The 17441-nt window shown below is 32.7% G+C and overlaps 1 protein-coding gene across 1 annotated transcript; it reads left to right on the top strand.

Moving 5' to 3' along the window:
• The first annotated feature begins 1264 nt into the window (after positions 1-1264).
• LOC149908115 (uncharacterized) lies at positions 1265-16864 on the top strand. Its single transcript, XM_090103290.1, has 5 exons — positions 1265-1286; positions 1688-1815; positions 3510-3608; positions 12515-12625; positions 16757-16864. Exons 1-5 carry the CDS (start codon positions 1265-1267, stop codon positions 16862-16864), a joined length of 468 nt encoding a protein of 155 aa, XP_089959416.1.
• The last annotated feature ends 577 nt before the right edge of the window (positions 16865-17441 follow it).

Below are 17441 nucleotides of genomic sequence, written 5' to 3'. Positions count from 1 at the left end.
TTAGGCAAACGGATACAGCCTCAGCAAAATGCTGCACAAAAGCAGCGCTGATTTTCAGGCTGTACCGGCGTTTGCGGTGGAAGTTGTAGTGCATACACACAAACACACATATAATATATTATGTTTGTTTGTATATTATACGAACTTAAACTCACACGTCATGTTTATTAACTGCAGCCCATTGGAATTGGATGTGAGAGATTGGCGATTAATCAGATGACAGTCAGGAGACATGTGTTTTACTTTGTGATAATATAAAAGTGTAAATTATCTGAATACAATAATTACTTCTTGTCTATTTTGATAATTTATTGAGATGTTAAAAAATAAAAACAAAAACACTTAACTCAGTTTCTGAACAAATTTGTCATTAGACAATTTCAGCCTTGCTTTTCCTCTTGAACGAACCAATTTTATTCGCCTAGTATATTTAGCTTTTAGCTCAGTATGTTCCCGGCCTTATATTGCAAAGTTTATTTACATTTATTTTGAAAGCGATCCCTCTCAGCTTTGAAGTTAAATTACAGCGATAATTAAAAACCATTACAGTTTTAATATCTTCGTAAAGTGGAAAGCCCCGTTTAAACACTTATTTAGCCTTAGATTAGGAAATTTAAAACATTACAGGAAAATATGAAATTAATTTCGAGCGGAGGAAAGTAATTATTTATTATTTTTATTGGAATATTGTTTGTGTTTACTGATTAGATTTTTATAAAAATGATTAATTTAGGCTAGCATCGCCAGCGGCTTTCGGTTAGTTTTTCTAGTTTCTATTATATAAATATTGAATCGCAAAATATTATGTTGGTAAGAGTATAACTCAAGAACGGCTGAACCGATTTCGTTAATTCTTTTTCTTGAAGTACGAGGATGGTTCTTATGTAGAGAAAACGTAAACATGTACCTAGGGCGAAGCCGGGGTGGACCGCTTGTTGTAATATAAAATCTTCACGTCCGAATCAATTATTTTTTTAAATAATATTTTTTGATACACTTTTCAACATCTCATACTATTAACATAATAAAAACCGACACAAATTGAAACAGCAAACAATTCATTTTGCACAGCAAAAAAAATCACATATTGAAACATACTTTTTTTAGTCATGCCAAAATTTTATTGCGTCCATCTGTCCAGTAACAATTCGTCGTGTGAAAAATAAAAACGTTTTGACAGTTAGACAAATACCCATATCGCCACACGTATCGCAATGTGAAATGGAATAACTAAATTGTTCTGCAAGAAAATGGATGAAATACTATGTTGCCTGCTGTGCAGAGAGGTGAGGCGTGAGACGCACGAGTTGTTCTCAATTTGTAGATGGTTTTTGTAGAATAATATACTGATTACTACTGCTTGTTGAAATAGTGACTACACTACAGCTGTATGCATTATAATAAATGTAGATACGTTGGCTTCTGAGCTATGATTCTATATTTTTTACGATGAGATGTAGTATATAATATTAATATGTATGTTTGTACCAAGAGTTCTATTCAACGTGTAAAAAATAAACAATAGCTAAGATGTCAACATTAAAGTTGTACGCTAAGAAGATGAATTTTTAATATTTATGAAACGTTTATTTTTTTTTAAACCTAAAACGTCTATCGACTAACTATCGAACCAAGTACAAATAATTCTTATCAATATTTATAATTTTATTAATGTATTTCTCCCCAGACAAACGCGTGGTAAGGCATAGACTGTTCACATCTTTAATATCATCAACGGATTTGATCGACTCCATAGCTATGAATACCTACAGATCTGAAGACTACCACATGCTAAACGCTCTATTTGCACCGCCTGTAAGTAACAATTTATCTTCTTATTAAAATCACATTAGAGCAATGACTTCTACACCTATTCTAATTCTACACCAATGTTATAAAAGAAATAACTCCGATGTTTTTTATAAAACTTCCCAAAAACATAAATGAACATCCATTAATATTTCTTACATATTATCATGTAGAGCCAAATCACTTTTGTCTTAGTTATTTTAATTTATTTATTTATGTCTACAATATAGCAAAGCACAAACAAACAATATAGACCACCAGTCACCACAAACAATATCAATGTTTATTTATCAATGTTCACCAAATTAAAAGCAAAAAATCCGTTTAAACGTAAAACAAACGTTATTCTTTCATTTTGTACGTGAAACAAGTCTAAAATAGATAAATAAAGCCTTAAATAAACCAACTGAACATGACAGATGTTGTTTACGATCAAAACATCTTTGAAGATCACAAGATTTTGCCTACGCGAAATGTTTTTCTTCAATAAGGTTGAGTTTGTAGGTCTTAGTGACGAGCGGAGCGGGGCTGATAGCGTAGCGAGTACATTCCAGCGTATTTATACAGTAGCTGAAACTAAGTAACAAGATTATTGAAGCTATAACTGACTTGAAAATATGAAAACATGCATTGTTAAGTTGTTATAATGAATTGAAAAATTTTCTATAGTAATATTTATTTTATCAATCGAAAATGGTAAGTTTCTATACCTACACGTGTAAGCGCTAAATTAGATTCCATTTGCATATTTTAAAATTAAAGGTCAAGTAATTCGCTTTTACAAAATGCTCATCTATGGGAGGTGTACACATCTAGATGCATGCACAATCGCCCTACGAAACGCTGTATAAGCCGCACCGCTGTTCCAGTCTTGAAATCTCAACCTTACAGCGAGCTTGTCAACAGTCTTAAGGCTTACCGTTCATTATTTGCCTCTCTTCCGCACCAATAACGCAAAATTGACGAATATGAAGCATTTTTTTTTCTGGTTAACGATTTGTTTGTCCCAGAACAACTTTGCGTTGAAGCTATTTGGTAACGTTTATTAAGTTAGCGGGTTTTTGGCCTGTTTTTTATCACGATCTTTATTCTATTGTCGTGGACTCAATAAAGTCCTGGTTGATAGTGGAACTTGCGCAGTGTGTGTGTTAGTGGAACTTACGCATGTGTGAGTCTGGATTGTTTTGAAAATAAAAAAACTATATTTTCCCCTATCATGTAGTACTTTTTGCGATTTTCGGCACATCTCATTAAGAACTACACAACTGCACAAATGACGCCACCGACGTGAACTGACGCGATAGCTGGTGGCGGGAGATGGTTAAAAAAGACGTTGCCAGATCGCTAAAGGTTTTAAGTTCCGAGAAATCGGGACTGTTTCAACTCACCTCTGTTTCAAAACCCCTCGGTCTCCAAGCCACGGGCAGGTAGCGAAACCCCTCGGTCTCCCCTACCTGCCCGTGGCTTCACCTGCGCGATCAAAGTTTCCACTTGAAATTAGGTTTCGCCGCGGTAAATAGTGGCTTATGTCTGCTTCCTCTATTTCCATCTACAAAAATTATGCCTCTAAACTGCTGCAATGCGAAGTGTGAAAGCAAACATGCACACTTTCGCATTTATATACTAAGAATTAAATTATCAGAATGATAATATTTTTTCCATAGGTTCATATCATATTTTAAGATTGTGTATGTTAACAGGTCACAATGTCAAGCGCTTCAGCAAACAGTATGATGCACGGAACAAAATCCATGGTCACCTCTTTCAGGACCTGGGTTCAGACGCATGAAGAGGCACAGGTAAAACGTTGTAAAGGTTTTTATTCTTGTTGTACTAGAGTATTTTTTTTTGTATCCGTACTTAACTTCGTGGTTTTTTTTCTTTCTTTCTTGAGGAATGTTTCTAGTCTTAAAACAATAATTAATAAAAAGCATTTGAATGGTATAAAACTAAATATTAAAGTCTTTATTGCATTCTTAATAAATTCTTGGTCAAATAATTAAGTCAAGAAATTAAGAAGCATCAAAGCACTAAAACCGGACGGTTATAGTGCTTTGATGCTTCCGACTGGTACCGACGTTATTCATTACATTATGTTCTGGTCGGACGTCTAAAATACATTACAATGCGCGGTCACAGGCAAAGCACTCTCACTGGCTGTAAAGTATTTTTTTATGTTTATGGTATGAATATTTTATTATGATTAACAATTTCCCATTTCATTGTTTCCATTTGATGTTTAACTTCTTTATTTTCTCACAGAACCACCAATTTTTTAGGACACAGCCTTAAAACGCCTTTTAATATTCTTTTTAACTTCAATCTGCACAATAACATTGAAAACCAATTAATTAAAAACTTACTTATTTAATAAACTTCAAAATATTTGACGACAATTTTAACTTAATTTGTCTTTTTATGTAAAACATAAAATTTTGTACGGATTTGGATATCGTAGATGCAGATTACTGGATGCAATTTCTAGAGTACGCGATCATCCACGAATAGCAACTATTTGTACGTGATCTGAGCTTCAAACCGTAATATTATATTATTCTTTTAAAATTGAATCCACAGCTGAAAATACATATAGGATATTAAACTTTTGTTCTGCTTTCTATAATTTTTTAATTAATAGGGCTGCGTATAAAAAACAGCATTACTTTTTTTCGGTCTTGTTATTATTTCCTTGTTTTTTTTTTTTTATTATTAATATCGGCTATTACCTGAATTCGTCGACTATCATAAATTATCATCTTTGAAATCAGAAAGTCTGCTTTTCCTGAACTTTAATAAAAATGGAAAATTGTCAAATTATTCTTCGATTGACCGCTTTAAAGCGAAACAATAAACGATATCATTTTTACTTACAAAAACTTACTCAGGCCAATCATTATCGAGTATCGCGATTACCAATTCCATTATTTATGTTATAATGTCGTCCCTAGATGGTCATGCAGCATGACATGTTACGTGCTGTCATGCATGAATTATCGTTTATATCGATGATTGAAATAAATGCACATGCAAATTTCGAGATAGTAATTATGATGAACATTTATATTTTGAATCCCGCAAGGTATGACTGGCCTGCTCTCATGATCGTTTCATTCAGGCCAGCGGAGAGCTGTATAAATTTGCATAATTTGATTATTTTGGTACTCATGCAGCATGACAATTCACTTAAACGCATGTTATGCTATATTATCGTCTAGGGAACACACAAGATGTTTCATACAAAAAAAATGTGATAGCTACGAATTGCCTGTCACTGAATAATAATTGAGTGATCCCAAAGATCGGTATTATTGAAAAGAATATTTGATAGACAAGATTCTTGTAAGAGCCTCTCAATGCTCGGAATTGTTAACAGGCAATTATCTTCCTTCATATTCCGTCCAATTCCACTTAAGTCCTTTTTAATAGATCTCCGTAATTAATAATGTTTTATTGGAGATGTCTTCCACCTTTTTTGGTGACACTTATCTTGTACTTCGCGTAGCTTGGCATCTTATAATGTTCTACTTTTGTTTTATATTTGTCCTGTATATGCAGTAAAAAATCCATACTAATATTATAAATGCGAAAGTAACTCTGTCTGTCTGTCTGTTACTCAATCACGCCTTAACTACTGAACCAATTTGCATGAAATTTGGTATAGAGATATTTTGATACCCGAGAAAGGACATAGGATAGGTTTTATCCCGGAAATCCCACGGGAACGGGAACTATGCGGGTTTCCTTTGTAAACGCGGGCGAAGCCGCGGGCGGAAAGCTAGTGTAATATAACTTAAATAAATATAATTATTTATTAACAATAAACTAAACCGCCTTCAAATGGTCAAAACTGGAAAAAAAATGGGACACTTCTGAGGTAACAATCTCAAGTAAACAAACACTCGAAGTAAGTGAACCTCTTCCTTTTTTTGAAGTCGATTTAAAATAAAAACCACCAGCTTAGCAAAGATTAAGTAGAAGACTAGGTTTAGAAAGTTTGCTGTGAACCTATTACTTTGAGCTTAAACTTGTGGTAACTGTTTGGTCCGATAGCAATGAAACTCTGCTGTTAGAAATCCACATTAGCCTTGTTTAAAATCTATATTATGTCATACTCTTCATAAATATAAAACAAACAAATACTTAATTATTAATAACACAGAATAATTGACATAAAACAAAATTCTGTCATCCTATTCTATTCTAACCATAGTAGAGTTAAATCCAAAAGTCTGAACTTATCGTAAATTGAAATCTATCAATATTCATCAAAAAGAACACTTAGCCAGAACTTCTAATCGAAACAAGTTGAAGCCTAAATTAATTCATGAATGGAAATTTTACGACAAATCAAATAATGTTCTGAATAGTCATGGCGCTAATTTCGAGCCTAATTTTATTGACATCTCATTTCAATCTGTGTTCCAAGTGTTAAGCGCATCACACACGGTGAAGATATTACTATAATATTTTATGTTAAGATAACATAACAATGTAACAATGACCCGAAATTTCCACACAAAATTTCGGGTTATTTGTAACAGGATGGCGGTTCTACAGGGGTCTTAGTACGCAATGACAAAAAGAAAAATGATGGCCAGAACGCTGATACCGGATACCTTAAGATACTGTAATCACTACATAGTATAAAACAAAGTCGCTTTCTCTGTCCCTATGTCCCTATGTCCCTTTGTACGCTTAAATCTTTGAAACTACGCAACGGATTTTGATGCTTAACATAAAATATTATAGTATCACCGTGTGTGCAATTATATAGAGATAAAATATCATCGAAAAGATCTATTTTAAATATGTTATTCCATCAAAAATTGTGTATTTCAGATCTTATTGTACTTATGTACTATACTTATTAAGGTATCTTCGGTTAGAATTTAATGCCTCAGCTCCCGGAATCACAGACACAATAGAAAATCTATTGTGTTCGGTATTGTCATGACGCGACCTTGAAATTTTACTCTCAATGCGCTTAAAGAAGTTTCACAACAAAGTGAATTCATTATTTATTTAGAATAAACAGTGAAGCTCTTTTACAAATGAAAATATCTTATTATTTTATTGCAAGCATAAAATTTACGCCTACAGTATTTACATAAAAAATATTCTTGATAAAGCTTTTCACCCGTCGATTTATATTTAAATCAGTGTACAATTTAAATCTTATATATAAAAATGAATCGCAAAATGTGTTGGTAAGCGCATAACTCGAGAACGGCTGAACCGATTTCGATAATTCTTTTTTTATTATATTCCTTGAAGTACGAGGATGGTTCTTATGTAGAGAAAACGTAAACATGTACCACGGGCGAAGCCGGGGCGGACCGCTAGTCTTATATATAAAAATGAATCGCAAAATGTGTTGGTAAGCGCATAACTCGAGAACGGCTGAACCGATTTCGATAATTCTTTTTTTATTATGTTCCTTTAAGTACGAGGATGGTTTTTATGTAGAGAAAACGTAAATATGTACCACGGGCGAAGCCGGGGCGGACCGCTAGTTTTAAATAGATGGGAAATTTGCAATTATCCAATTTACAATTATTGAGAAAACAAAATTTTAAAGTAAAGCTGTCAGAAATTTAAACTACTGCATACGTTTCTCTTGCTAATATTATAGATAGGGATATACTTACGAATAATATTTGAAACTATCGACAAAGAAGATATAATTAAAAAATAGAGCTTTCTGTAGTTGTGTATTTAAATTGAAAATCTTCTGTGGGTGTAAAATCAAATTTATTTCTCAATTTGACTTTTGAATTGAACTTTCGACTTGGTCAACCGATTGTGATTGTTGGCGACATAGATTGGATATTTATAATCTGTGCAACTTACAGAGCCACCTGGCAACACTGTTATTCGGGAAGACATCTTTGATTTACATTTTACACGGCATTCTATACAATCCCTTTCTGTTAATTACTATTTTACAATTGTTACATTAATAAAGTACATACGAGAGAATTATTACTTTCTATTATCATACAACCCGACATACATAACAGATTGGCGACGAGTAAGTGGAAATTCAACATAAATTATCAAGTGAAGAACATCGTGCGTACATTGACCCATGTGCTCCTAATACCTTTTCCTTTGTTCCAAGGGTTCCACATTCCGTGATGATAACCCGCTTCACAACCTCCTTTTTCCTTCATAATAATATACAATACATTACAAGTACGCAAAATGGAACAGCAATTGGGGCAAGTATTATCTCAAATGTTAGAAACTATTCGAGGAATTCAAGTACAACAAGCGCAATTACAACAACAATTACAAAATACGGATAAATCGGTGAGTGGAATTACATTACAACCATACGACGAGAACAATGAAAGTTTCGCATCGTATTTACAGAGGTTAGAAAATTACATTAACCTAAAAGGCGTTACAAATGATAAAACAAAATCACAGATTTTTCTGAACTGCATTGGTCCTAAATACTATCAAGTTTTACAAAATATTACAGCACCTGATTCGCCGAAAACCAAATCATATTATGAACTGATACAATTATTGAAAAACCATATTGCACCTGAACCTGGTGAAGTAGCCCAACAGCACAAATTTTGTTTACGACAACAATACGAATGTGAAAGTATTGCAAATTATGTTGCTGGTTTAAAAGAACTAGGGGGAAAATGTAACTTTAAATGCGCAAGCTGCGAACACAGCACATTTGAAACTCATCTGCGAGTACAATTCATACGAGGTCTCCGGAATTCAGAAATAAAAGAAAGATTATTACAAGAAAGCTCATCTACAAAGGTTGATGATTTAATTAAAATTGCAATGGCGATTGAGACATCTAAAGCTGAAACAAAAGAAATGTGTTCTGGTCAAGTAAACATTAACAAAATTTCAACTAAATCAAATCATTTCAAAATTAATACAAACATACATAAACCTAAAAATATAAATACATACAAAGATAAAAATATCAATAAATCATACAGTTCATATAACGAGAAGAAGAGAGAAATAAAATGTTTTCGATGTGGCAAAGAAAACCATACAGCAAGGCAATGTCGTTTGAAACATAAACTATTTTGCAAGAAATGTAAGACAAAGGGACACATACAATCGGTATGTTTCAGAGAACAAAAACAAATTGAGTTAGTTCAGGATCAATTCACCGAGGAAGATGAAATATATGAAATACATAAGATATTTAACAATAACATACAGAGTGATAAATTTAACATAACCTTACAATTAAATGGAAAAATACATACCTTAGAACTGGATACAGGCGCTGCAGTTACTACATGCTCAACAAATTTTTATGAAAAATATTTTAATAATCTGAAACTTGAAGATACATCAGTAAAGCTAAGAACATACACAGGAGAAATAATACACCCATTAGGAACTTGTAATTTAAATATTCAGTATAAGAACACAGTTATTGAAGGAAGAATCTTTGTAATTGACCGCAAAGTAGACACCGTAGTTGGAAGAGAATGGCTTAGAAAATTGAACTTAAATTTTGAAGTAAATTCAATATACAAGGAAGAGCAAGACATAACAGAAAAAGAATTCAAAAATAAATTACAAACATTATTAGAAGAATATAAAGAATTATTTACAGAAGAAATAGGTGAAATTAAAGATTATCAAGTCGCATTTAAATTGAAAGAAGATGCAGTTCCAGTTTATTTAAAGCCACGTCCAGTACCATTTGCATTGAAAAATCAAGTAGAGGCAGAAATTGACAGATTAGAAAAAGAAGGCATATTAGAAAAGGTTACATACTCACAGTGGGGTACACCAATTGTTCCTGTGATGAAACATAATGGAAAGGTACGCCTATGTGCCGACTACAGAGCTACATTAAATAAAAACCTAGAAAATGACAACTATCCAATCCCTCGAGTTGAAGAGATATTTTCAAAGCTCAGCGGTGGTAAATATTTTTGTACATTGGACATTAACCAAGCGTATTTACATATGAAGACAAATGATGATACAGCAGAGATGCAAGCCATAAGTACATGTAAGGGTACATACAAAGTAAGAAGACTGATGTTCGGTGTGAAAATAGCACCAAATGTTTGGCAAAGATACATGGATCAGACATTACAAGGATTAGAAGGTACAGCTTGTTTTTTTGATGATATCGCTTTACAAGGACATACATACATACAATTACTACAAAGAATCCGAAAGGTATTTAATAAACTTAAAGAATGTGGATTACATCTAAACAAGAAGAAGTGTCAATTTTTTCAAAAATCAGTTACATATCTTGGACATAAAATAAATGAAAAAGGATTACACCCTACAGAAGAAAAGATAAATGATATAAAGAATAGCCCACGTCCCACAGATGTTACATCTCTACGTACTTTCTTAGGAATGATAAATTATTATCAACAATTCATATCTAATTTGGCATCTAAACTAAATCCTTTATACAAGCTATTACAGAAAGATACAAAATTTATATGGAATAAAGAATGTGAAAAAGCATTTCAAGAGTTGAAAATTGAGCTATGTGGAGAAAAAGTACTTATACCGTTTCATGAGAACTTACCTGTCACATTAGCTACAGACGCATCTCCTACAGGATATGGAGCTGTTTTATCACACATTATGCCGGATAAAACTGAACGACCTATAGCATTTGCATCAAGATCCTTAACTAAAGCAGAGAGAGGTTACAGTCAGTTAGATAAGGAAGCAGCAGCCCTAGTATGGGGATTAAAGAAATTTTTCCAATACTGTTACGGCAGGAAGATAATACTCATTGTAGATAATCAACCATTAGCTAGAATTTTACACCCAGAGAAAGTTACACCAGCTACCACAGCCATACGATTAGTACACTATGCAAACTTTTTAGCAGGATTTGACTATGAGATACGATTAAGGAAGACTACAGAACATGCGAATGCCGACTATTTTTCAAGAATACAATATACAGATACAACTGAAAGGAATGAGACAATGACAGACGATGAAGCGTTCTACCTAAATCAAATTGCAGAAATGCCAGTTTCATTAAAGGAAATAAGAGAAGCTACAGCCACTGACCCTGAGTTACAGAAATTATACATAGATATACAGTCAGGAAGAGAAGATACAGGAAGACTATACGAATATTCACTACAAAACAATTGCATATTTTATGGCATAAGAATTGTAATACCTAAAAAGTTACAACCTCAAATATTAAAAGAACTACATACAGCTCACACCGGTATTGTGAAAATGAAGGCATTAGCCAGAAGCTATGTCTGGTGGAAGAATATAGACATAGATATAGAGAACATGGTAAAGCAGTGTAAAACATGCTGTTTAATGAAAAACAACCCTACTAAAGTACCTATACACATCTGGGAATATCCGAAAGAACCATGGAGTAGAATTCATATTGATTACGCAGGACCATTCATGAATCAATATTTTCTTATTGTAGTAGATGCCTACACAAAATGGTTAGAGGTAATACCTACTACTTCTATCACAGCTACAGCTACTATTAATATTTTAAAGAAAATCTACACTACGTTTGGCTTACCAGTTACCCAAGTATCTGATAATGGAAGGCAATTTAGATCAGAGGAAATGTTAAGATTTTTAAAGGAAAACGGAATACAAGCAAAGTTTACAGCACCCTTTCACCCATCTACAAATGGTCAAGCAGAAAGATATGTACAAACGGTTAAAAATAAACTTAAAGCAATGATGAACGAAGAAGGATGTGTACAAGATAAGTTACAAAGATTTTTAATGATGTATAGAAAAACACCTAATAGTTCTACAGGGCAGAGTCCAGGAGAAATGATGTTTAAAAGAATATATAGAACAAGAATAGATTTAGTGAAAAGAAAACAAGAAGTTAGAGAAAGCAACAATGAAGAATTAAAGGTATACAAAGAGTTTAAACCAGGAGATAGAGTACAAATAAGGATGTATGATAGTAACAAATGGAAATTTGGAAGAATATTAGAGAGGAAAGGAAAATTACATTACAAGGTGGAAGTAGATGGAAAGATACATCACAGACATACTGATCAGATAATAAAGACATCATGCTTGAGTGAGAATATTAATACACCAGATACTTACCGACCAACTTACCTGCAAGAGAGTTCACCCACACCAGCTTCACCTGAAAAAGAATGCATACAACCTAGCCCTACAGTAATAACACATACACCAAGAAGATCATCTACACAGCCAGTAGCAAGTCCAGGAAATTACCAACCAGAAACCCTTGTACCAGAAACAATTCCAGATACACATGAACCTACACCATCCAGAATTGAAATCCGTCGTAGTACTAGGATGAGAAAACCTCCCAATAGATTGAACCTTTAAATTTATAACGAGGGAGAGTGTTGGCGACATAGATTGGATATTTATAATCTGTGCAACTTACAGAGCCACCTGGCAACACTGTTATTCGGGAAGACATCTTTGATTTACATTTTACACGGCATTCTATACAATCCCTTTCTGTTAATTACTATTTTACAATTGTTACATTAATAAAGTACATACGAGAGAATTATTACTTTCTATTATCATACAACCCGACATACATAACAGTGATGATTCTTTTTTATTTGATAGCTAGTGCCTTCTGGTTGTTCCCTAATTTTTCCCTAGTACTGACAGTTTGTAGGTTGTTTAGTTTTTTGTTAAATTATAATTATATTCTTTTGTTTTATGTTTACAGGTGATGATGGCCAGCATTCTAGTGGTAGTGGGGTTGTGGTGGCTCGTCAGAACAATGCTCGCGCTTATCATCAACCTCATATGCCCCATTTTCGTAGTAATATTGGCAGTGGTGAGATTTTTTTATAATAATAAATCATTTATTTTTAAATTATTATAAATTACGTGAACATATTGACCGAGGCTCCTCATACAGTTATGAATAGTTATTCAGGAGCCTGTGTTCACACTAGGTTCTATTATAGTATTAAAATTGCGTGAACGAATTTATTCAGCTACCTAATTATTACATTATACTTACTATTATTTATTTATTTTATTTATTTACACGTGTAATCGTCTCCAGTCCACAATCTGTATCTGTTCAAAATATCGTCAAGATACAAATAGCTGTTTTAATTGAAAGATTAACAAACACCCACTTATCCATCTTCACAAACTTGCACGATTAGTAGAAGGATTAAAACGTCTTGATATTATTATATAAGTTTATATCAAGCATTGAATGCACAAGTACTGTTCGAAGATACTTGATCAAGGATCTCTAATGCGTTGGACTAAGAGCTCATCGAGCTATTTCGATGTACAATATGCACACACGAGCATGATACGGTAATACTTAGGTTTAGCTATCAAATTCTAGGTTCAATATAGCCTGGTAGTTGAAATTCAAACTAGACTCTCACTTGATGTATTACTGTGTACTGTACTATGAAATGGGACAATGATATACTATTCATCATCATGATCATAGAGGGGTATAATTAAAATGTCTACTAATGTTTAATTGCGAAAGTAACTTTGTCTGTCTGTCGGTCTGTCTGAAAATATTTGGATAAAATTTGGTACCTACAGAGATAATTTGAGACGTAAGAAATGACAAAGTATAGGGTTTATCGTGGAAATCGGGAACTATATGCGTTTCTTTGACTACTCGGACGAAACTGCAGGCACTTGGATTTATATTAGGTACCACCTCTTATGTTATTTAACCTGTAGAGTTTGGATGCTAGTCTACTAATCAATATACATTAAGGGTTTGTTTGGTCTAGTAGTGCAAACAAATGCATCCTGTCATCCTATATGTAAATAATACAAATGTACTAAGGGAAAGTTACTCCACTTAATTTTTAAAAATTAAATCATTCGTATGCATAATTTAATATTCGTAATAAGTACCAAAAATGACAACTTGAAACAATTTTCGTGAAAATTACACCGGGTGATTTTTTTTTATCAGTACACAAAATTTGCGAATACTTTCTATTGATATCTTCAACTTCATGTTTATATAACTGATCAACTTTTACAAAGAAATTTGGACGAAATATAAAAAAAAATAAGCTTTCCATACAAAATGCATAACTCTATACATTTTTTTCGACCTAAGTTTCTTAGTGAAAGTTGTTCAGTTTAACTAATAAAACGGATAAACAAATTTTGTATATAATAAAAAAATGTAATGTTTGTGTTAAAAAATTATAAAATAGAAAAATACGCAAATGAAAACAAAAGATATTTATTTCTGACTAGCTTCCGCCTGCGACTCCGTCCGCGCGGATGTCGGTCTTCGCGTCTTCTACAGATTTATTATATTATGTATAATATATAGATTTATATTGATAAACCTAATAAATCTTTTGCTAGCATTCTGATGCTTTATCGGTTGCACTGGATTTATCTCTTTTTTTTTCAATCGCTTGAATGATATAGGATGGGTCCTTGATGGGCATCGAATGCTGAAGTCTCGAATCAATCAATTCTGACAGTAGGCGATTTATGTAAAATCTTGATAATGGTCCATCATTTTATTTTGCCTAAACGTTACATAATTTTTTATATATTCTATTATTAACGAATGATTCACTCCAGTCCAAACAGCAAAGACTTCTGCTTCTTCTTATTTTTTGCATTGTATTTCAAATATTATTTTTTTTATTTTTAACCGCATCTTCCGCATTCATGTCTTTTGCCGGAATGAGACATTTAACTTCTACTAGTCCCATTTTCCCTTTTTGATATGGGAGTGTATAAAGTAAATTTTTTAGATATTTCTCGTTATACTTTTAAAAAGTTATTATTGTCATTTTGCTCATTAGGTAAAGTTATTTCGATATCAGTTTTAAGTTTTTTGATACCTGCAATAATAACGTCATAATCGCCTGCACATACTTAACGATTACACCCTGTATACAATCCACCATCCACATTCATAATGTTTTCCTGTCCTCCTCTCCTTTACGCTGTTCACCGATACATTTTAAATGAGTAAATCTGCTACCACTGAAGGATGTTTCATTGTGATCAGCAAATTTTCACCACTGTTGTCGATTCTATAAATCTGTTTTAAATATATAATATATTATTCGTAAGTAATTATTAATAATAACAATGCAAAAAATTATTTTCAGAACTGTAAAGTATGTTTTTTGATTGGTATTTGTATTTTAATGTAGACTTAGGAGCCTCGGAAATAAAAACTTACGGGCAGACTGAAAATCAGCGCTGTTCAGGTGTTAAAGCCCGACAGCATGGCTGAGTCTGACCCGATTGCCATGTAAATTCTCTATTCTTTTTGTAATGTAAGTAATTGTTAAGTGTGTGTAACTTGTGGCAATAAATATTTTTTCTTTCTTTCTTTCTTTCAATTATCGTTTTCGTCCTCTTTTTTTATTCTTCGCGTCTTTGTTACTTGTGTTTGTTTAGTTCTCAACACCCACTGAATTTTCTATGTTATTGTGATCTTCCATTACATCTGAGTTTTGATGATGTGATGATAATCCATTCGTTTTAATATTGGTACTTAGAGTTGGTGGACTAAACTAGAAATGGCGGACTAAATTTGTCAGCGCGTCTGTAAGATCAGAATATAAAACCAACATCCTGTATTTAAGTTACAAAATTAATAATCAAACAACATGCCGCTACGTTGAAAATGACTAGAAGAAAAAATTAAAACACCTCGGCATATAATTTTGGAGTAAACAAATCATTTTCCCCGTATGGGGATTTCCCCGGATGAACTTGAGAAGTTCAAGTTCTCAATACAAGTTTATATTATATTTCGTATTTCTCAAACGAAACGAAAATGAATAAACATTTTTGGAACTTCAAAAAAATATATATTATAAAAAAATTTATGAGCTTACTTTAGTTTTAAAGAAATATACATCCCTTTACTGACACCCCGTAAAATAAAGAAATTGTTGCCAATCACCTTTGCAATCTATTTGGTTTCATTAACTTTATGTTCGAAGATAATTTTTTTTCTAGTAGTTACACGCGTATTTTTTTCGTTTATTTTCCATATCGAAATCAAATGTTTTAAAATACGAATATTTGCACAAAACTAAGATAAAAATAATCAATTAAATTTAATGAATCAAAAATATTAAATTTAATGAAGTAGAGCAACTTTCACTTCGGTATGAAGGAAAATCGAGCGTAGAGCACACGTCAGAACGCTCCGGCCCAAGGAGCGCGACTAAAGAAATTCGCTAGGATTTTTCCTAATTATTTTAAATATTTTTTTAATATTTAAAGAATTATCAAAATTAAAAAAAAAATTTTTTTAAAGGATTAATACTCATTGGTCTTCAACCAACTCGAATAAATTAATGGAAAAAATAACTTTTAGCAGTATTTATCAATAGATTTTGTAAGGCAAAAAATGGGAAATTTAATGAATTTATAACGTTCTAATTAGGAAAATCATAAGTTTTTCGGAAATTGTATTCAGCAGTTTTTAATAACGACTATATAAGGATAATAATGCGCTGATCAGATTGTATAAATTGTAATCGGTTGCAACGTAGTGAGTGCACAAACTTAGCTCGAAATGTCTTTGGGGGAAAGAGACTTATCTTGAAGGCCTGATTAAAGTAACATAAAGTAACTTTATAAATGTGAAAAAATTCACGCGCATTGCGTATATAACACTAATTGATAAACAAGAAAAAAAAATTCAGTTTATCATTTCATTAGCCGGGAAAAAATTGTCAAATAACTTGTTGAAAACGCAATTTTGCTAGACTGCAGCCTTAATAATTAAGAGTGCCGTTTTTTTATAATTACTTTTATGTTTTATAAACGAGCGTTTTCCACACACCTTCAATGTAAACAAATTTTCATTGCGACAGGGAAATTTAACATGACTCTTGACAGATTTTAAAACATATTCAGGGTGAACTAATTATCTTATCTTAAGGTTGTTTATTTTAACATGATTTCTTATTTATTTCAGATGTGCATACCACAACTACGAGCGCCACTTCTCGGTCAAAACTATCCACTGTTGGCCAACTTGTTGCGCGACATTCTGCTGAAGATGGCGGAGAATATAAAGACTTGATTGGCAGTGTTATAAAAATTGTAAAATGTTTTGTTATTACGCAAATAAAAGTTGAAACAGCTGTTGTTGTTGTTTGTTTGATGTCCCATTTGACTATATAAATAGAAAATAATGAACAAGTAAAGAAAGCATTACAATTGTGTAAGATAATTTTGATAGTTTATAAAGGAGGCACATAGCTTCTATCGCGGTCCTTGAACGCGGGGACCGAATCCAGAAATTGCGTAACAAAAAACCTCACGCTCCCCACTCCGACGGGCGCGGAGGTGTGGCTTGAAGGTATAGCATGCAATAGCTTTACCGCGGCAGTCCCCGAGTGCCACACGTCTTCTTTTGCTGAATTTTCAAATAACGAATCAATTCGACTGAATAAATTGATAGTGCATACTTACTAATAATCGATTACCGAATTCATACAGTTGAATACACACAGTTTTCATATTCCAGACTTTTACGGTACCAATAAGAACTAAGCTAGCTCAAAGCTCAAAAAGCTTCAAGTTAAAAAAGTACATTTGGGTAACAGTTGTAAAAAATCGTGTTTTAGTAAAGTGAAACTAAAGAGTACCATATAAAT

This window comes from Colias eurytheme, chromosome 6 (genome assembly GCF_061535395.1).
Source record: "Colias eurytheme isolate Ceu_HAF_F1 chromosome 6, ilColEury1 Martin Lab GWU primary, whole genome shotgun sequence".
Lineage (NCBI taxonomy): Eukaryota > Metazoa > Arthropoda > Insecta > Lepidoptera > Pieridae > Colias > Colias eurytheme.
This window is presented reverse-complemented; position numbering and strand designations above follow the sequence as displayed.